The 22,039-nt window shown below is 35.8% G+C and overlaps 3 protein-coding genes across 6 annotated transcripts in view; 2 read left to right on the top strand and 1 right to left on the bottom strand.

Moving 5' to 3' along the window:
* Nucleotides 1-820: 820 nt before the first annotated feature.
* On the top strand, nucleotides 821-6,057 carry Grx5 (Glutaredoxin 5). 3 transcript variants are annotated; one of them, XM_069137059.1, is made up of 5 exons: nucleotides 821-940; nucleotides 2,200-2,297; nucleotides 3,637-3,746; nucleotides 5,149-5,290; nucleotides 5,759-6,057. In XM_069137059.1, the coding sequence occupies exons 3-5, from the start codon at nucleotides 3,669-3,671 to the stop codon at nucleotides 5,941-5,943; spliced, it is 405 nt and encodes a 134-aa protein (XP_068993160.1). In that variant the 5' UTR covers nucleotides 821-940; nucleotides 2,200-2,297; nucleotides 3,637-3,668; the 3' UTR covers nucleotides 5,944-6,057. The 3 variants fall into 3 exon arrangements, with proteins under 3 accessions (XP_068993160.1, XP_068993159.1, XP_068993158.1); XM_069137058.1 differs by lacking the exons at nucleotides 821-940; nucleotides 2,200-2,297 and adding an exon at nucleotides 3,335-3,476; XM_069137057.1 differs by lacking the exons at nucleotides 821-940; nucleotides 2,200-2,297 and adding an exon at nucleotides 3,377-3,540.
* Nucleotides 1,538-3,339, bottom strand: Naa20A (N-alpha-acetyltransferase 20 A). Of its 2 annotated transcripts, XM_046632817.2 has the most exons (8): nucleotides 3,187-3,339; nucleotides 3,039-3,107; nucleotides 2,778-2,802; nucleotides 2,553-2,643; nucleotides 2,160-2,289; nucleotides 2,030-2,063; nucleotides 1,927-1,962; nucleotides 1,538-1,685 (listed from the first exon to the last, which is right to left on the bottom strand). In XM_046632817.2, the coding sequence occupies exons 2-8, from the start codon at nucleotides 3,089-3,091 to the stop codon at nucleotides 1,632-1,634; spliced, it is 423 nt and encodes a 140-aa protein (XP_046488773.1). In that variant the 5' UTR covers nucleotides 3,092-3,107; nucleotides 3,187-3,339; the 3' UTR covers nucleotides 1,538-1,631. The 2 variants fall into 2 exon arrangements, with proteins under 2 accessions (XP_046488773.1, XP_046488770.1); XM_046632814.2 differs by having other exon boundaries at nucleotides 1,927-2,063; nucleotides 3,187-3,331.
* Nucleotides 6,058-8,207: 2,150 nt separating the features above from the next.
* The window catches only part of LOC124222132 (uncharacterized), a 53,885-nt gene continuing 40,053 nt past the window's right edge, over nucleotides 8,208-22,039 (top strand). The window contains exon 1 of the mRNA XM_046632774.2: nucleotides 8,208-9,323. Coding sequence (XP_046488730.1) covers nucleotides 9,248-9,323 — 76 coding nt within the window. The 5' untranslated portion in view covers nucleotides 8,208-9,247. The remainder of the gene's footprint in view (nucleotides 9,324-22,039) is intronic.

Below are 22,039 nucleotides of genomic sequence, written 5' to 3' on the forward strand. Positions count from 1 at the left end.
ATTATTCCAATACTCGATTCATTTCACTGCATTACCTGCATTACGGTTCTAGAATAATGAGATTGAATTGGAGTATTTTCTTAAATCACGAACAGCCACTCATAGAGCTTATAGGCAAGCTTTATTGAATACGCTGTGAGCAATTACAGCCGAAAAACGTAAGATTTTGTTCGTAATTCATCTGCTGTTGGTCCTATGCTCTTTTTTCGATGTCTTTTCCGCATTCCTGAGGGTCCGATTATTAAAGAAAGATCTTAGCAAAAAGATTCTGTGACAAACAGTTTCTGAGCTCTGAAAATCGCAGAAGAGCAATGCTGACCCCTTCGAATTTTTTCAATCCATTTTTCGCGGGTTTTAGATGAGGTGGAAGAGAAAAATCACAAATTCATAGCTACAAAGTTTCAATTCCAGTTTATTCTACGTGCTAGTACAAGTGTTGAGGTGTCAGTGTATACTACTTTACCAAGTTTCCGAATAGTACAATTCTAAAATGTTATACTAGTATGTAACATGAAATTGCTGTTCAAAGCAGAAATGAACCCATTTTCTATGGTAGTTGGTTTTGCTCCACACAGCAGAAAACCCCGCCGCTGGTCCATACGTAGCAAGCAACCAATGAGAGCATTTTGCTGTTGCACATGAAAATGCAGCTTAATTTCTCCGTGTTGGTTCCACGGTCTTAATCCCTCGATCACAGCGCTAGCCTGGCGGCCACAACGTGAGATAAATAACCGGCCGTGAAATGAACCACCCCCACTACCTTCGTTGCTAGACCTGTATGTAAGACCGTGGTTGGTTTAAATGGGTTCGAGCACTGATCGGTGTAACATACAGTTTAGTGGGTTCGACGCGCTTTTGGATGGTTTTTTTTTGCATTCCTGGGGGTACGATTGGTGAGACGAGTTTGGCAAAACGATTCTGAAAATTACAAAAAAGAAAGGTTTTTTTTGTGTTTTGGATCTTTTAAAAAATAGTTATATTAATTCTTTGATGCACTACATTGCCGTTATTTTGCGAGAGGAATTGTTCGATTGCGCGCAGTCCGAATATGCTGCAACTGATCAGGATTTACAGCCGCAAAACGAAAGATTTCCCACCTAATTTCTGTGCCGCTGGTCCTTTGCGTTTTTTAATGTCTTTTCTGCATTCTTGAGGGTTCAATTATTCTAGAGAGGGTTATACAAAAACCGCGGAGAGTACATTCAGTAATGTCACTTTGGAAAGAATGTTGTCAAAGGCTATTCAAGCGAATAGCTACTTTGTTGGGTTTGACATTTTTCTTCAGCATATGCACATTTTTCAGTGTCAAAAATATTTTTATTTCACTTTTATGTATTCGGCATTTGAATGGTTGTCGATAAGTAATATCGATCACCCAGACGTTTTTGCATTCACATAACCTACGTCATTTATTCATGATAATGCATCAGCGTTGACATTAAAATAAATCAATTTTTGAATCTAATATAAACATGATGCAAGAACTGTTCAAAATTGTTTACGTCTTTGATCACTGGTGTGTATGATAGTAGAAGGATTAAGACATTACGTTTATTGTTGTCTGTTATATAAGAATTATACATTTTTCACAATTGTCACTCAATCAACTTCATCGGGTCTTACGGGATGTGTTAATGGTATAACTGACTTCTTTTTAACATCCCTTGATAAAGCTTTCCGCATATCTGAAACAAAAATAATATATAATAATAACACCACCATAATTAATAATTAGATCCCTTGAAGATTATTAGATAGAAGTTTATTCAAATTGCAAGCAATGACTTTCTTCTCTTTCTCCTTATCCTGCTGAGGGACATTATCAATCCGAAATTTAATTTCAATGTGATTTACTTTTTTTGCCACAGATTTGTTCAGATAAATTTATTGTTTTATAATTGAATATAAGTTAAACATGCGACTAACCATAAGCATCTTCATCTGGATCACCACTGTAGTACTCTAAAACAGTTCTATAAACAATATATCCCAGTTCCTGATACATTTTTATTGCGACTTTGTTACTCACTCTGACAAAAAGGTCGACAAAGTAGGCTTGCTTCCTGAAACATTGTTAAATTTTATACATACATATATATATAGAATCACTGTTGCATGCAAACCTTTCAAAAGTAAAATAATGACAAAGTAGTGCATACTTTTCTGATACTCCTTCCAAGAATTTCATTAATGTTGCAGCTAGTCCTAGCCTACGATAATCAGGAGAAACAGTAAGAGCTGTTACATGACCGTGCCAATTTTCACTGTGACCTTCGGCTTTTCCCATAACTGCAAAGGTAGTATAGAAGTAAGGGATCCAGTGCTAATACTAGTAGATTTATATAAAATTCACTTTGGATTTATTGTTAGAAAATTTGACTTTTCTCATTTATAGGAACTAGACGCTTTCAACATTCCAGAATAAATTTTTCAGTTATTTTGTGGCGTAGTAACTAAAGATAGTAATAAATAATTATCGGATATATTTAACTATTATTGAACTCATTTTTCAATTCTTCGAAACTATCTTAATTTTATATCAGCTTACTTACTATAACCCATAATTTCTCCAGATGGGGATTCAGCGACTTGAAAATACTCAGGCCAATGGGCCAGGTACTGCATGTAGAATGACAGTCCATACTAAGATGGAACCGTTGAGGATATATTTAAAAATTGAATTGAAATAAACATTTCCTAAAGACAGATAATCTTATTTCTTCTTGTATATCACAATTAGCGATACAAGTGGAATAATGCAGCATGTGAAAGGATACTGTTTCTGTGAGTGGATCCAAATTCCTGTTTCATAACAGATACAAAATATTAAAATATCATAATAAAGATTACATTGCATTGGTTAAAGAATCCATTCGAGCTTGGATAACTGAAGTTCACTGATAACATGAAATGGTATCAAAGATTCAGATTTACAGTATGATAATTTGTTTTGATACAAGTTTTGTACAATGCATTGAAGTTTTGTTATTGGATGAAAATATTTTTCAGGTTACATTTCGTGCAGAATCAGTACTTACACATTGTTGAATTTGAACATATCATCGCAGGTGAACGGCCTTAGAATTGACATTTTCTGTGCTTATTTTCTAGAACAAATTACGATGGAAACGTGTGTAAAACGTTATCTTATTTTCATCAGGTTCTTACAAAATGAAGAATACTAACTTTGAAATGGTTGATATTTGACCATGTATCGATGGTTCGTTTTGCGATCGCGTGTTTGCGGTTCTTGTTAGTTCCTGTTTTCGTGTTAGAGGCACAGTTAGAGGGCAGGCACAGAATTCTTTTAATTAAGTCTTTTTCCTTTTTACCGAGCCTTTTGTATCAGAGGGAGACACAGTTGAATGTTACAATTAAGCGCAAGGCTACTGCGTGCGATCGCAAGATGGCACTAGGCGCAAATTATACATCCTTATTTCTACGGCTTATTTCACAAATAGTCGATCGATCAGGTGGTACGTGCATCGTATAATTTGTATCCTAACCTAACTTTTTTCGATCAAGAGGATCAAAAGAATCGTGAGAGAATCCAACCTAACACTAACCTGAAAAACTTATGCGGTTACCAAAGAAACCGCACAACGCAACTTATTAGATATAAATTTATTTTAACAGTTAACGCCGTCTATTAAAAATATTCATTAACGATGTTCAGAACCATACGTTTCGCGTCTCTGGTAAGAAATTTCGCAACCAAACCGGAGGAGATTGGAAATCTTGTTAAGGTGAGTTAAAGTATACCGAATAACAACATCACCTTGAGTAACTACTTTCGTGTTTAAAATGATGCAACAAATATAACGTTTTCATTTCTTCAGAAATAATGGCATTGTAGGGCTAGTAGCAAGTTACGTTACTGATTTTCATTCCCTATTTGACATTTTCTATTAAATGACTGTTGATGACAATTTTTTACTGCATTCGCTGGATCTTACTTGCGTTTTGCATTTTACAATTCGCATTTCAATATCTTAATCAGATCGATGATATTGTTACTTATTATTTGGCTTACTGTACAAGAATGATATGAAAATTTAATACGCAGTTTCGACTAATTGTAATAGGCAAATATCTTCATAAAGTTTAATATTTATATTTCATACTTCGCAGCCATCGGTTTTAGTCATGTGAATAATTCGAAACCAACAAACTCAAAAATTCTATTCCTTTATAACTTAACAACAAGGCTGTGATAACAAAAAACTTTCGTTGCTATACTAGAAACATACAATATCTGAAAAATTCCGTATAATATGTTGAATGAAATTAATTGCTATCCAGCGAGCCATTCTGTTAGCCAATTTATCTAAAATTCACATGTTGTTTCAATAGCATTATACGAAACAATATTTTTTATGAAGTTTGCAGATACTGGTTCTAACGACACAAACAATTTAGCTGTACATCTATATATTTTAAACCAAAATTTTGACATTCTTGTCCTTTTTAACTGGCATTTCTATATTATTCCAAAATTTAATTTCTTCCGAGGAATATAAACTGAATATTTCAGTTGATGAGTTGAATTCTCAGATGATTGACAATTATGTAATACAGAAGTAGCATAAGCTTAGTGTTCCATAAGGGAAACATAATACTTTTTGTATATCACACTTCTCATATTTCTTATTTTTCATCTAAGATTGAAATTTATAAATTACGCCTTATAAAAAAAACCAATAAACTTGAATTGATATTTTGCTTGTTTCTTTTGACATAACTTTCTGAAGAATGATTATAAATTTACATACAAAGCGGTAATGACAATATAGAGATTAACTTTTGTAACATTACTTGGCTTTTTCTGTGTTGCTCAAACGTTTGTCAAAGAATTTGATGTGTAAACAGATGTTCATTCTCTTTGTAATTCTTAACATCTTGAAGATTATAATGCAGTATTCCATTTTTTCATTTCAAATCCAACAGTAATGCATATTCGAGGTTTCGTTCATACTGTAAACATTAAAAATTTCAATTTTAGACTAAGAATAATATACTTATAAGATAAAGATGAAATGTGGGGGGCTAGTTTATTTTCGTCAACTACACGTAACAAATGTCAATAGTGAATCACCCAGTGATATTTATTATTGTTAATGATATCAGAGTTCTTTTTTCATTATTTAGGGAAATAAAGTAGTAGTTTTTATGAAAGGCGTGCCAGAAGAACCAAGATGTGGTTTCAGTAATGCTGTTGTACAAATCCTCAGAATGCATGGTGTACAATATAACGCACATGATGTACTGGCTGACGAAGAACTTCGACAAGGTACTAATTGATTAAATTTTTTAAATTTCAATACCCCAACTCTAGTAGATTCCAAGAAGAGCTTATCAAACTTGGATAAACTAAAAAAAATGATTAAATATCCATTATTAATGCTTATATAACCACGTTAATTAGGTTTTCAAAAAATTTATATATGCTATCCAAAAAAAAAAGAACGCACGAAGACTAGAAATTTCTAAGTGACATTCCAATTTATAATTATATACGGTTAATAGAAAACCTTTTAACAATCGCTAATCTATACATTAATTTAAATTACTATCTCTTATTTTAATAACCATTTTTCCTTTGGCGATATTGAATAATACAATGGGTTAGTCAAACGCTATGTGGTCTTTGGCTAACAATCGTTGCGTTGACAATATAACATACGACATGCTATATGTAATAAATCGTTATACTTATATTTTGGTCATGTGTGTGTTGTTACATGTATATTTCTTACAGGTATAAAAGAATTTTCAAACTGGCCAACGATACCGCAAGTATATATAAACGGTGAATTCGTTGGCGGATGTGACATAATGCTTCAAATGCATCAAAACGGGGAATTGATTGAAGAGTTGAAAAAAGTTGGTATTAACAGCCTTCTTCTGGAAACTGCAAAAGAGGCTGACAACACTAAGAAATAGATGCAACGTGTTAATTCTCTGTAAATAGTTAATATATTCACGTTATTGTTCATTTTATTTTGTACCTAGTCAGTTTCTGTTACAATAGAAAAAAAAACAAACAAATTAAGTTGACACGTGCATCTTTTTTCAACACCCCTTCATAGTGTAACGTGAGTAATGCACCTAAATTATATAAGAGCGTATGTATATTTCAACTTACACCATTACATGATTTTTCAGAGCATGTATATATATTTATGCAGTCCCAACATTTATAAGATTATTAAAAACCTGCAGAGAAATCGGGTGAAATTAGGACCAGGTTAATGAATTTGATTCAAATCCTGATCCATTCGTAATTACATAATGTGTGTCTTGCATTATATAAAATATAAAAATAATTTATCTCCATTTGAATATCACGTCACTCGTGATAATTTACCTTCTATTAATTAATTTCCTTTTCAATTTTCGTCCTCTGAACATTTATATACCTGTACAAGGGATATATTTAGCATAATGTCATTGCTGTTTTTTTCTTATCTTACATCGATATTCTCGATACTTTGTCAAATTTCATTGTCAGTAGTACTTGAATTCGCATTCTGTGATGTTTTGGAACTTTTATATTCATCCTCGCAGAATTTCATTTTGATTTTCTTAGCATATTTAAAAGGAGAAAATCAAATACGAAAAAGACCATTGTAAAAAAGAATTATATTTTTCGATGATTTTGTCGCATTCTTTGATGACCCAAATACCGATTACAGTGAAAAAATATTTTTCTTGCGTTCAACAGGGCGCTTTCTATTATTTTTTTCGACTTCACACAATACTGAGAGATGTGTTCCAAAAAATCGACATTGTGAACCTCGCTATAGTTTACAATTAAAATAATAAAATTATTTTATACAAGAAACTGCAGCAACTTTTTTGTGCATTAATGTTTTTCGGCGTCTAACCACCCCTTTTTCTACATCTGGAGATATATGAAAGAAGTACCTCCGAAATAGGTATATAAAATAATTTTCTACAAAATCAACCAAAACACTTTTCCATAAGAGTCTGGCCAATTATCAGACAAAACGGGCTGAGTTCGTGGTAAAGTAAAAACTTTACAGTAACCATTTGGTATAGTTAAAATTATCCAGTCATAGTATTACTGATCATTCGGTCGAATAAACTATGACGTAAATTTATGATGTAAAGTATCCAACTTCAATAATTAGAAGACGGAAAAAAAAGTATCAAATCAATCTAGTGTAACAACAAACTGATCGTTAATTTTTTCGCCATCTGGTAAATCTTCAGTAGTCGCAGTGGCTACATTTTTTCTCTATGTATTTGATGGGAACTTGAAATAAATCGAAACACGTAGTTATTTATTCCGTCATACATCTTGCTTCCATCGTATAAATTATACGATATCCGACGCTGGGTTCACCATAGCTTACGGTAGGTATCGTCGTATCGTCTCTCCTGATTCTATGCGTATTTTCAAAGGAAACAAATGAGTGTTACGTTATATGCATATAAGTATCGATGTGATAAATTTGTCTCAATATGACGTATACAACAGATGGTGTGCCTCTACGCCAATTTTTCTCTGGATCACAATAGCGGACGGAAAATTACAGTTGAACAAGTATTCAACGTCGGTAAGAAAATGAGAAAATTTTATGCATATTGGCGAATTGTTCAGTGATCTAAGCCCTGTTGATAAAGAAGGTAATATAGTATTACGCGAGTTAACTCGCATTAATGATCCTGTGTATTTTCATTACTGCAGAGGAATAATGACGTCGTACTATTTTCATTTCACGCCGATATCAGCGAACTGAGAATGGTGGTTAGTCAAAGCCTCAAAGAACGAAGTCAAAGTGGTTACGCCGCGTCGCGGGCGAGGGGGTTGGCAAGGGAGGAACGGGTACGGCGCGCGCCGAGGTCGGTCGAGGGCGGCAAAGTGGGGGGATAGCTTGGAGCACGAAGCGCGCGAGCCGCGAATCGCCAGGGCCGTACCATTGATGCGCATGCTGCGGTGCGCTGCGCCTGAACATGTGCTCTTCGGATATCTACGCATGCCCAGCGGCGCAGTAAATAGGTAGAGCGTCTCACCCGGAACAAAGGTGAATGTGAAGGAGTCGCGTGTACGTGGGGATGCACCACGTGGCGATTAAGTGATATTGTGTCACAGAGTAGGTTACATACTAGAGGTAAGTACGACGTAGAGAATAATATAGCCATAAGTTTCGGCTCAATCGTGCGGCTGTTCGTAAACTACATGGCGCACAGAGTACGGTGTGAGCGTCCCGAGTGCAACGCTATGCAACCTGGAGTAGTGGATCCTGCGGGAAGCTATGCATAACACGCAACACAACCGTTCGCTCACGTGTCAACAGTACGCACGAGCCTGAATCGGAGAACCTAGGTGGAGGGATCGGCCGGCCGTGTCAGCGAGAAGCCGGATAGCGGAGGAGGCAGCCGGCTGTTCTGTGGATGAACGACGGAGGGACAGGTGGAGAAAATGCGGGGACCGCGAACCGTCGGTACGTACGACGTCGTTCGGTAAGCCCTCGAGGAGTGAAGGGGGAGGCGTGTAGTGGCGTTTCGAGTGATAGGGGAAATCAGTTGCCGTACGAAATCCACCGCGGTTACACGTGCGTGCGTGATGTTATTGGTCTTCATCACACCTCTGCATAGTACGTTGTGTGTACATACACACATACATTCATTCGTATCGAGACGTCACTGACTGAGGGGAACATCGTATATATTCTTTTTCACGTAATGTGTCGGGCGACCTTAAACGCCGATAGAAAACTCTTGGACACTCAGTTCATGTTATATCTATAGATGAACAATAAATAATCATGTGAGATGTACGTCACCCCGAATGCAAACTGATACATCAATTTCGCGCTCGAAATACACGTATCGTTTCATAATTATACCAAATTATAATATTTACGTGATTGACATACATAGAGTAAAAACTGTAAATAAAACATTAAATATTGCTTATGCTTATTACGATATCCTCGGAATCTCTACTGTACCTATATTATACGTAGTTGATAATAAATGAATAATAAATAAAAGTATAATAAATAAATAGACATATATATTGTAAACTCTTGGCGAGCGTATTTTTCAAACTGTACGACGCGCGGTGGCTCCTTCGGCAGATAAAATAGACTCGTTCGAAATATTGATACTAACTTGGCGATAAGCAGCGCGAGGAAAAAGAGATAAAGTGAAACACGTAGGAGCCAATCAGGAGGAAATCGTTTCTGTTGGCCCGCCGATACGACTCCGCTGAAAGATGCTGGACTCCGAACAACAGGCCAATCAGATTCAAGCGTTGGCTTCGCTTGACCAAGACTGGCACCTACTCGAGGGTGAGCATACGACCTTCGTTAATTTTTTTATTTATTGTCTATATGTGTGTATGTACAGTAATATTCATCAATACTTTAACCTTCCGGCTAAATTGTTTTCGGTGTGAAGCAAAACGCGAGTTTTGTAACAATAACTGGCGATGCAGCTGACGTGAGAGAATGGGATGCATTGTCATGTAATTCGTATTGAATTGAACTCGCATTTTGTTTCGGACGGGCAACAAGTTAGCCGGCAGGTTAAGGCATTGATGAATATTACTTTACTACATACATGATCTCCTGTCTTCGTTTCCAAAAACTTGTCCTAAACATTCTTTTTTTTATATTATTTCACCCTCTTCGTGTAAATCGGATTAGTTTGTTTATATTTTATCTCTTGTTTATTCTGTACCTCTTGACTTTTCGCCGTTCGATTATGAGATTATCCCCTGTGCTCAAGGTGACTGCGCGAAACCTTAAAAACATTTTTGTGTACCTTATCTCCGCAACGGTGAATACCGTAAATACGTTCGTCGCTGTACTGTTACCAACAGAGTTTGCTAGTACCTCCTCCGTACCGAAACGAAACATTCCGCAGGAGTGTTGTACGAAATACGCATTGTTTTTACGAATAGTATACTTCGAGTTTTTAGAGATTTACTGGATTTCTCATGTATCGCCATGCATACCTACTCGTGCTGTTTACAATATGCACGCAGCTGGACAGAAGTTCGAAAATACATTGCTAAACTACGACGCGTCATGAGATTAGTTTTCCTACGTACCCACATACCTAAATCGTCAACAAAAACATAGCATTGTACCGTGTATCATGTTTCGTTTTATGTATGTATGCACAAGTCTGTGCACGTAGGCATACTTGCAAAAACAAAGAGAGACTTATAGGTAGTTGTTATATTATAATATCTCTTAACCTCGTTTGATCACTGCGGAGACAAACCATTGTGTGTACGAGTTTCATGGTTCATTAGTAAGATTGGTGTTAATCGTAAGTTAATGTTGAGTTTGTCTTTGAATGTTGACTTGACTGATAATCTGCTACCTACGACGTATATGAATATAACTTTCGAATAGCTATTGTATAGTATTGAATAGTTATCAGTAATGGCTATTTAAAACCCGTCTTTTTCCGACTATATAGTACAACGATAAACAATCATCGGGGAAGACGGCTTACCAGATTTGTTACATACACTCTGCATACGCGCTATATTATATTATTGAACTCTTTCATAATCAGACGCTCAACTTATCGTAAGAAAGCCTAATTCAGCTTTGTTAACAATAATTATTAAACAAATTGGATCAGCTATGTGCGGTGCGTATTTGTTGAGAAGGGGTGCTGAAATACCGTATACTTTATTCAAAGCTGTACATATTGAATTTATACATACATTTGACTACAGGCAATGTTTACATTTACCTACTCCAAACTTCCAAGGATCGTATATAATACCCGGAGATAATATATCTATACGAGGCCTTCCATGTCAAACCAAACGGTCGATTTCTCTACCCCTCATCGATCCCTTTGCCCCTTTACAAACTGAAGTATGTATAAAAAGAATCAATCTTGAAGTTTTTAAGATTTTTTCAACGATGGCATGACTATATTGTCACTTATTCGAAAAATGTAGTTTAGAGCAATTTTTTGCTTCGTCGATATGAAAAATCATAGAATCACTGACTTTCTATTTTTCGAAAAGGATTTAACGAAGAAACTTGGATTTGCAAAATTTGAAATGATTCATCGCTTACCGTCCTATTACGTACTTAAACCGTGTGAAAGGGCAAGAAGAGAAAAATGTTTGCGAAAAATACCATTTTTTTCCTCGATTTAATATCAAACGATCCCACATACATCCGCTTATTAACATTATAACTAACAATAAGAAACATGAATAATTGTCATTTTGTCGACTGTACACCGAAAGCATATGACTCATGAGTTCGTGATGAGTTACTAGGAATACCTACAATGTACGTTGTATTTTAATACTCTCAAATTTTGCGTTTTAATGTATCTGCATGCATGGGTATGCAATAGTATGCATATAAAATTTATACGTTGGATCGTAGGTGCATTTTTTCACATGCGTTTTACTCACTCACATTATTTTAGAAAGAAAAAAAAATGATGTGTAACATATGACGAGCACGGTTTTGTAGTAAATGTTACCCAAATTGTGTTACCAATGTCTTCAATAAAGGTACAGATAATATAGGTATGTATAACTGGTGATTCTGACAGCAAAACCCGTCCTATTAAATATGTAATTGCGTATTGTGTGTAAGCATTATTGTACGAATGACCCAATCCTGCTTTCGTAACATTTAATTAAATCGATTAATTAATCGAAGAGAAAAGATGTTATAATATTAGATGTTTTGTTTCCTGCGTATCAATATAGGTATGGATAACTTTGATGATTCTGACAGCAAAACCCGTCTTGTTGAATATGTAATTGCGTATTGTGTGTAAGCATTATTGTACGAATGACCCAATCCTGCTTTCGTAACGTTTAATTAATCGAAGAGAAAAGATGTTATAATATTAGATGTTTTGTTTCCTGCGTATCATTGATCAAACACAGAGGTTTCGATCCTTTCGCAGATACCGCGCTCTGCATTCTATTCATTCGAAATTCATGGTAATTGAAAGAACCAATCGTACCATTTTCACGCACTTAATTCTCATAATTGGTTATAACAGAGACTGTGCATGATTGAATGTGAAATTATACTTTGTTTGGCATAAAATAATAATTCTATGACGGGAGCATGTTCTGCACATTTTTTCATGCGAGTTTTCTGTACACGAAGCACACGTTTCCATGACGGTAGAATAAGTCTGCGAGTGCACATGCGCGCAAGTACAGAAAAACCCACTTTTGACTCGTAAAAGTTGAAAGCGGTCTTTTCTGTATTGCACGCTTGTGCTGTCACAAACTGATCTGACATTACGTGACACTAACCTCAATTTCGTGCTTCGTGAAAAAACGCGTTACATTCTCTTGTTATATAAAGAATCGTGTGGAACAAAGAGGCAAGGGTCTTTTCGACTCGCGTGTTTGCAGTATTCGTCTTTGGCTCGCACAATCGCACTCGCCTTCGGCTCGTATGCGTGCCCACCTACGACTCATACTGAAAACTTGCGCTTGGCCCGAAAAGACCAAGTTTGCCCCCTTGTTACACAATATGCTATTTTTCCACACGTGCTTGAAACAGGCACTTTCTCTCGCATGAAAAGCAGATGGAAAATTGCTCATTCCGAGCGTGAATTTAATTACTTCCCTAGGGAGATAACGTGTAATAAAATAAAAATGAATTATTTTGTTTATCAATCATTGTTCTTATGATTAATTCATATAAGTCGAATCAAATATGAGACTTAATTATTTTATTCTCTCCTACATGCACGAAAAAACGGCTATACATGCACTTGTTGAAAAAAGAACGGTGTGCCACAGGGCGGGGGGACAATTATTACCTCGGGTAAGATTATGATGCACTCAACTCCGACTTGTGCGCCATTATCTCAACCCTCGGTAAAAATAGACAACCCCCCCCCCCCTTGCGCAATGTACCATTGTATATCAATTGTTCGACGAATACTTTTCCACCTCCGTGAACATTTAGTGTGCAAAAACTATTTTTACGTGCTTAAGTATATTGTGAGAGAAGGAAAAACGGGTCCGACCATGTCTCACAACGTTTAAATTAATTAAACGCAAGAAACCTTATTATTACTGAAGCACTGCTAATTACAATGAGATGGAAAAAACAAATATTCTTCGCATTGTAATCGTTTTACGGTTTACGTTATTGCGAGTTCTGCTTTTGTGTAATTATACGTGGTTATCAATATCGGTCTTTATATCCGTTGGAGTGAACACAGGCGAGTGTGTTATTTTTTCAAATCTGATCTAATCATTGCTGAATTTATTTTCACCCAAAGATGCTTTTCAATATTAATCTGCTGATCGAAGTAACTAATACTGTTATATATACTGTAGGGAAAGTGTTGTTTTGAAAACTCAGCAGCCAGAATCACGTGGTGATGTACACAGAGAATCTGTCTCAGTTTCACTAATTGAGTATATATAATTGAGTATATATACGCCTGCAGTGCTTTTGACGGTAAAATTTGACATGACTTCTTATAACAACAAACTACTGTTGTAACTATACACGTGGTTTAGATATACTATTTTTCGTTGTATTCCAGCGACAGAGTACCTAAAATTAAGTTCAATTTTGTTTATACACAAACTTGGAGATAAATCATAGTGAAAACACATTCACGCCTTTTCTTCGAGACTCGATACTTCTGTAGTAATCGTATAAACATATACTCATAGCTGATACGCAGTTTATGCGTACAAATATCCATATCTAAAGTCGGAAGGAAAGAAGAAAAGGAAAGAAGCGATGAGTTTAGCTTTTATTGAATTAATGTACGCGTGTGCACAAATAACATAATGTACAATATAATGCGAACGAATCACACACTAGTATAATCATCGTCATCGGCTTTCGGATAAACTGCAGCACCACGCGAAAAGACCATGGAGTGGTAAAAAACAGCCGGTATGTATGTCCCTCTGTACACGTTTATAGGTATTCTCAATGCATGCGCATTATATCTATCTACCTACACACAATTTATAATATAACACACACACATACATAGAATACGATTATATATTATTCTCACCCGCGTCAAGGACTGCATTTGATCAGTAATACTCGTATAATGCGACCTAGCTATCTATATTACAAGCTTCTTAACTTTTTGTTTTCACTTTTTCATTTGTGATGCTGTGTGCGTGTGGTTTTTTTCTATTTCTTCTCCTGCCACGAACCCAGTACTAAATGTATCGACCGAAAGTCCAGGTTTTGCCTCGTACATATACGTACATAGACTGTCCGATATGTACTTTAGGTCGGTGGTATGTACATATATATGTAACGCTATTTCCGACCTTATGTATATACTGTATAATTTTCAGTCTCGCCATAAAATTGACTTCTTTCTCATCCGTGTCTATATAATATTGATTTGCAAATAAGAGAACGAGAAAACTGAGGGCAGAGATATATACGCAAATTCCAGTATTAGGACACGCGTTCGATGACGTCAGCCTCAAAAATTCAACGAAAAAAAAAAAAATCTCTCACGTACTGTCTTGCACAAGAGTCCATGGAAAATAGAATTTTTTTAACAATATTCTGAAAACAATAATATAACGAAAGAAACGAACAATAGAAAATATATATTTTTATTTTCGTTGTTATATATTGTTTTCTTTTTCCTCACTTTGTTGTCGATGTCTGTTGATATGACAATTTCAAGCAAAATTTCACAGCAACCACGTTACGATATGTAGGTTACTTCAGGATAAATGAATCGGTATTGTACGTTATTCAAAAAATCCAACTGTTGCACAGCAATCAGAATAAGAATGAAATGAAAAATTTAAAAATGAAATATCTATTAAAGTGTCCGTTATTTTGGTAATTTCGGAATTTTTAATTTTTTCAATTGCAACCGGAAAATATGTTGATATTATAGAAAAAAATCCTCTTTAAATATACGTGCCGGGAGGCAATTTAAATTTTAAATGTAAAATGCATTGAAATTTTCGATGTTTCTTCATTATTTTTTTTCTTCATAAACGAAAATGGACTCGAAACAATTCATTCGATGCTTGGGAACAATGTTTTTTACTTCCAACTAAATATAGGAACAAAATAATTTGAGATGTGCGCACGTATTCAGTAAATAACGAGACTCAATAAAAACCGTAAAAATTATAGTTTTGCGAAATATGAAAGAGTTTTGAGATTCAGTGTATTATAATATTTTGGTTTCTACGTCAAGTTGAAAGTATAATCACTGTTCTCAAGCATCAAATTGCTTGCTTCGGTAGATTATAGTTTATGAAAAAAAATATTATGAAACATTAAAAATTGCCCCCTGGCACGTGTTCTGAAATTTTTTTTGCACAATATAAACTAACTTTTTGGCTGCAATCGAAAAAATCCTGAAATAACCAAATGACCTATTTATATGGATACAATTTCAAATTTCGTACATTAGAAGTGTATGATAGTTTTTTTTCCGTCTATTCCTTTTTGAAAGTATACCTATATATTTCGTACATAGGATCTCTGTACTTGTACTCGGAGCAGCTTGCACTTCGCGTGCTCCGCAAAGCGTGCAACGTGGTTTCGATTGTGAGTTTTTGTTAGACGTCGCGACTATGTGTACGAGCTATTCGGTATATACGATTATAGTATAGCCGTATAGTTGACTATCATACCTAGGTATCATTTCTGCACATTTGTGTGATATACCAGACCCGTATACAAGTTTAATATATATACACATATAATGCATGTATAATTCGCATATAAGTATGCATAAATTATTCCATTAGACGGCATTGGAAAGGTCTATTTTCAGGGCAATGGTACGAAGGCAATGGCCCAATTGACATCCAGGGACGTAGAGAGCTAAGGTCGCCCCCATCCCAAACTCAATCTCAAGGACCCAGAGTTCATTCACTCTAAAACCGCCTATACATGTCGTTATGTACGCACGTATGGTGTGTGGATTTTTTTATTTTTTTTATACACTGTTTTGTTTTTAATTTTTATACAGACCTTCGATAAGATTTTATCGCGTCAAATCTCTACAATAAATGTCGTTCGAGCTTATAGGAACAGTTTTTATACATATGATGTATTTCGTATATGTTATTCGTTTAGTCACGTAGTAACAAGAAACAGATTCGAATAAGTGAAACCATACCGAGTATTTCGGATTTTAACTTCTATACGTAGAACTTACTTATCGAAGTATATATTTGAGAACAATTTTAAACACGTGGTTTGTTGTGTTATCTATTTATAGATTGACGAAATGCAGAAGGTGGAAGAAAAGTGCAGCAATTCTTTCTCCAAAAAAATTTCGCTCGTAAATATATGCATTGCTAATCGCAAGTAGTTTTGGTTTAAACGCGAGTCAATTGTTCGACGAAGGCCTCTCACCTCTATATGTATGTAAATACATACCTAGTGACGCAATAGAAAGTAGTACTGCAAGGTTATTTGTATGTATAAAATGTATAATATAGCGTATGGAATATACTGTAATATTATTTTATAGGTATAGCGATTTTATAAGCTAGCCTATTGCTTTACACGGTATCAAATGGGCGCTGATAAAATACAGATTTTTATTTCCTCTGAATTTCGACGATAATACTTATAATATAATACTTGCATCGGAATTTCACTTTCTCATATTATGCTCGTCGTTTTACAAGCGAGTTCTACATTTCTCATCAATCTTCTTCCGTGCAGTTTTCGAACCTGGCGATGGCCGCGAATTGACGTAGATCAAAATTAAATTTTTTCTTTTTATATCTTCTTTTCTTTTCTTCGCAACCTTCACGAACCTTATCCGTGAGAGCCGGGAATTTCTGACTGCGTAATACGCGCGTATAATGTATATACGTACTTGTTTATATGAAACGTCCGCTCGTTCATATCTTTTGTACTCTGTCTGCAGGTGTGACCATTTCAAAATGTCAACTTAAGCTTGAGAAAAATGAAGCTGCAGGTTTCAACTGGAAACTGCATTTTGTTTTAATCTTTTTTCTTCCAATTTTGACGCGACCGTGAGAAAAAATGACGAAAGAACATCGCACGACGGCAATTTAAAAACATAGGTATCATCATAGTTATAAGGTATTCGATGTAGCTTCGAAATATTTATACATCCTATATATACGTATAAAAGTTAATATAATACGGAGTTGAAAAAAAATACGATGCCTCTCATTCGATCACTCATACTTTCGGACAAATTCTTTTTCTCGTTTGATCGTATTTTTTTTTCTTGTTTATTAACCATCAGTTTCTCTAGTCTTAGAGAAAAAGGGGAGTTATTGTAATCGCCCCGAAAGGAAAACCTTAGTTTTTACTAGACCACCACATTTTGAAGTTTAGAGAATCACCTCCAATCATTTTCAGATGGATGCCTGTGTGTGTATGCGTAATGTACGTATGTGATAAATTTTTTCGTTCGACGATATCTCAAGAACGAGTTACCGGATTTCAATGATCTTGATCTCAATGGACGCGGCTTTTACAAACTTAGAACCAATTAGATTCTGGCTCTGACCGGTTCGGTACTTTTTGAATTAGTTGAATAGTCCTGAAAATGAATTCGGATAAAAATTGGCATCGTCGGGTTTTGTGGGTCGCTGATCACTTAAAGATTTGAATAATTTAAATTTGGTGTATCTAATATGCTGAAAAAAAATAAAATCATTTCAACGTTGATGAAGATTGGGTACTTGAAGGTTTGTTGGGTCGCTAATCCCAAATCTAACAATAAGGTCAGATCTGCGAGATCCAAAATGGCGAATCCAATATGGTAGAAGAAAGAATTAAAAACATTTGAATTTTGGTAGAAATTAGTAGCGCAGGTTTCTCACCGATAATGAATCGAAGGTCAGGCTTCCTAAATTTGTAATGACAAATCTATCGTGGTGGTTCGAAATTGTAAAAAATCGTCGTATTTTCATGTAATATGGTGCTTGAGAACTTTTGAAACGTTAATCACAAATCGAAATATGTAGTTTAAAATTGGAATCAGTTATTAATATTTTTTTTGTGTAAACTGGGAACCTGCAGCATGAAAACGGGAAGTTCGAGGGCTGGCTAACGGTTCAGTCTTAAGCCATTTGTGATTTAAAAAAAAAAAAGAAAATTTATTTAGAAGACTCGTATATATATGCACTATTAAAAATCCATATTGACCGCGTACGTGTAATAAACATGATCGTTTAAATCAGATTATCCTCAAGTTCATTTTTACTTTCTCCATATTACAGCCTGCAGAAAAGATTGACCTTTTTTTCTTCGTTTTACCTTTTACCGACACCTCTCGCAGTGCCGTCTCTGATCATCAGGCTTATACACAGGCAGTATAACAAATGATTTTATATTTCCGTTTACCTTTCCTCTCGCAACTGATTCGGAATCCGAATTTACAGTCTCATGTTACACATTTATCAGCTATAATACCACATGTAATTCTGTGATATTTTCACCCTATGTGCAACCCTTGAGGGGCAAAAAGTAGCCGCAAAGTAAAATACAATTTCACGTTATATACTCAGTTTAACCGTGTAACCGAATGACAAAGCTGGAATAAGTCCCCCGCGTGCATACATAAGAACAAGAGGTTTTGTAGTATAGGCTAACCTGGGAACAGCCATTCTAACTGTAGTAACCGCGGTGTGGCTACTTTCCCTTTATATACAATTAACAGTGCATTGGCCAAAGGAATAGTTTCGTGATATTTTGGCGTTCAGAAACGACAAGGTGCAGGACCAGCTTATACCTTACATTAAATAAAATACGAAAACAGGTCACTTATTCAGATCATTATTTGACTCGTATTTTATCCGTATCCCTGCTCAATATTCTTATTTTCTTTGTCGTATATTTCCGCGCGACGTAATTGGTTACGTGCAAAATGTTGTATATTTTTTTGAGTGAATAATATATACATATATGTACATCGTATGTATCATCAGGTTGTAGGTCAATAGATAATCGAGGTGCTCCGCATGGGTATAAATATTGATTTACATATATAGTTACAAGAGGTTCACGACGTTACTGTACCACACCTCGAGGATCATTTTATGTGTGCAATTTATACATAGAACCTACATCATATACACCCAATAACGCACTGACAAAAATTCCGTTTTTTGTATGTTGTAAATTACTAGAAAATTTTATAATTAAATAAGGTAACGTTACAATAACGGATTGAATATTTTTGGCATGACAAGAAAATGTGATACAAGTGACTATTGTGATTATAGTTGTCAGTGTTAAACTTTCTGGTTATTGCAATATTTCAGACCGTTTGTTCAGTTAAATAAGGCGTTAGTATCAATCTATCGGTGTCGGTCAGTAACAAATTAATGCAATAGTTAAGAAAAAATGTAGCACGAGTTACCATAATGCAGAAGAATAGTAACTTAAGAAAAAATAGAAAAACTTATTTTCATTTTGTACCCAAAATGGTATATTTCGTTTATGGTAAAAAATGAAAATAGCTGAGGCCTGTGCAGCAGCCGCAATTAGAAATTTCTCTCGTCACGCGCGTATCCTGAATCCATTATACCCGGTCTGCCATGAGTCCATGGAGCAGCAGGTCACCGAAACTATACCTCTTGTGTAGCGACAGTGCGCGTCGCTACCGCCAGACGACGACTCTCGCCGATAGGCAGAGGCATAAGTATGCATATACATTGTACATACGTAGAATGATACGAGAAGAGAGTGGAGGAGCGTTCGAGCGATTAACGTAGTGGAAGTCGCTTTTCTGTTTGTTGAAAAGAAAATTAGAAGAAAAATGTGTAAACGGAAAGAAGAATGAAACAGTGTTCTGATTGTACGTATCTATAAGGTGCAAGAATTAGGTAACTCGTTGATTTCCCTTTTAATTTAATCGAAAGTAGGTTTCTGGGTCACGACGCTGTAAAATACAACACAACGCCGTCTTGCCATTTGTGTGCGTCTGTGTGTGTGTTGCTATATTATTCTACAGCTGTCCCGTATGGACACTAGGTATCACCTGCAATGTCTATAATCTTTAATTTTTTTCTTATACTTCTTACGTACGCTCGATTTGCTTTACGATATTGAACGCCTAGCACCTGCCACTTGTCGATTCGGTTTCATATTCACTACTGCAGTACGCAGCCAATCCTAGTGATACCCCATTTTTGCCATGTCTGTCATACATCCTGAACCCGTTAACACTCCGTGATCGCCCGGGGTCGATAGGACCCCAGAAACTAATCTATTTCTCACGGGAAGGATTAACCATGTCGTCGTCCAATATTACAGAAGGTGATTTCACATTTTGAAAAAGGCACGATAGAAGTGACATAACAAGGAGAAAGGATATTTGAATTATCGAGTATTGAATGACTTGTGTAACAAGTTTCGTATTTTGAGAAAGCGTTTTTTTCTTGGAAGACATTTTGATAAAAAATATAATAATAACGATCGTAATGAATAAGAAATTCTTGAGACGCAAAATCGCCCTCAGATTCTCCTTACTGAGAGATATCTCGCATTATCTGCAAGACGATTTGCCACTCATTATGATAACACAGCCATTGTGTAAAATTATGTGGTAATTTATAAAAATGTATTTGATGTTTCGTCTCGAATTTTTGTTCTTACGGGCTAGGTTTTACGTTCGGCATCCCCTTCGGATGTATAAGTTCAGAATCGTTCGATTATCGATTCTTTGTTTCGTGTCGTTTAAAGTCGTGGAAAGAAATTTGCGTTTATATTTTTACCGCTAGATTTCCGGTTCAACGTTTGCGCTGCTGATATACTCGATGAACAATATTCCGCGAATTTAAACTCCTCGATTTATCTTGATCGTGGGCGTTCGATGGCCTGGCATGTACTCGTATAATTATATTCCGATACAATATATTTACATCGCGTTTGGAATCCGCATGCTGTGGAATGTTTTTCTTCCATGCCGAAATAAGATGTATCCATCTATCCTAATGTATACGTATAAAGTGGGTACACAGAATCAGGCGCGCTGTTATATTGCGACATATAATTATCATCATCGTTATTACGATCTTGTAAATCTCCATGTTTGAATTTACTTATCACTAATTATTATTATCGGCGCACACATACATATATTTTATAGGTACATGCATTATTCAAACTGTCGTTGATAAACTCTTACACACTGACTTCAACCTGCAATTTTGTGTAAAAATCATAGTCACCGCAACCGTGATCATTCATAAAATCAGGTATAAATTATATACCCGTTGGTCAGGTTGATACCAATTCTTCGAGTCTGCATTCGCACTCTCCACACGGTTCCTCCTAAATGCTTGGTGATAAAAATCCCTCCAGGTACTTAGTAATGCGCGAATAAAGAAAGTGTTAGGATAATTTTTGAACCATTCATCAGCTGTCATTTCCGTTGATGTATATAATACGAAGGCTTCCTGGTATGAGTGAATTATAACTACATACGTACATACATGCATTTGTACCGTTTATATGGAGCAATGCAAAATTCGGCACGTGATGAAATGCTATATCTATTATATATATTCACATTCTCTGCAGGTGACATCGGTTATCGTTACATACATATATTATAATAGGTATTTATAATAGATGTGGGATAGAAATCGTTGTATCCTACTGCAATTCTTACAACGTACTGCAGTAATATCACAGTGTAGGTATATATTCGATACACACATATATATATTACGAGTACATCGGCTGATGTGCAGAGCCTCGACACAGACCTCGAGCCGTGCTTTGTTCGACGGCACGTTGGGCTTCGATCCGAGGTTGTGTAAGTCGATAAACGTTGATGCGCGTAGGTGGTGTATCATACATTTACACACTAAAATCGACCGGCAGTGCATAGTGAGCGAGCGATGTGTGTGTGATATTACGTGTATGCATGCACGCAGCGAGTGCAGTATTGCAAATATACATGCATATTTGGACTTTTGAGCTTCGAGATGCCAAGGTCGATACAATATCAGCACCGCGCTTATCGTGCAGTGCCAGCCATCCGAAATTCGTAATATAGGTAAATAGTTGGAGACAGA

This window comes from Neodiprion pinetum, chromosome 6 (assembly GCF_021155775.2).
Source record: "Neodiprion pinetum isolate iyNeoPine1 chromosome 6, iyNeoPine1.2, whole genome shotgun sequence".
Classification (NCBI taxonomy): Eukaryota; Metazoa; Arthropoda; class Insecta; order Hymenoptera; family Diprionidae; genus Neodiprion; species Neodiprion pinetum.

Coding starts and splice junctions, on each gene's coding strand:
- Grx5 (XM_069137059.1), top strand. CDS start 3,669: ATGTTCAGAACCATACGTTTCGCGTCTCTGGTAAGAAATTTCGCAACC. Junction 3,747..5,148: donor AGATTGGAAATCTTGTTAAG/GTGAGTTAAAGT, acceptor TTCATTATTTAG/GGAAATAAAGTAGTAGTTTT. Junction 5,291..5,758: donor TGACGAAGAACTTCGACAAG/GTACTAATTGAT, acceptor TATTTCTTACAG/GTATAAAAGAATTTTCAAAC.
- Naa20A (XM_046632814.2), bottom strand. CDS start 3,091: ATGTCAATTCTAAGGCCGTTCACCTGCGATGATATGTTCAAATTCAAC. Junction 2,644..2,777: donor TGGATCCACTCACAGAAACA/GTATCCTTTCAC, acceptor GTTCCATCTTAG/TATGGACTGTCATTCTACAT. Junction 1,686..1,926: donor TCCAGATGAAGATGCTTATG/GTTAGTCGCATG, acceptor TTTTTGTTTCAG/ATATGCGGAAAGCTTTATCA.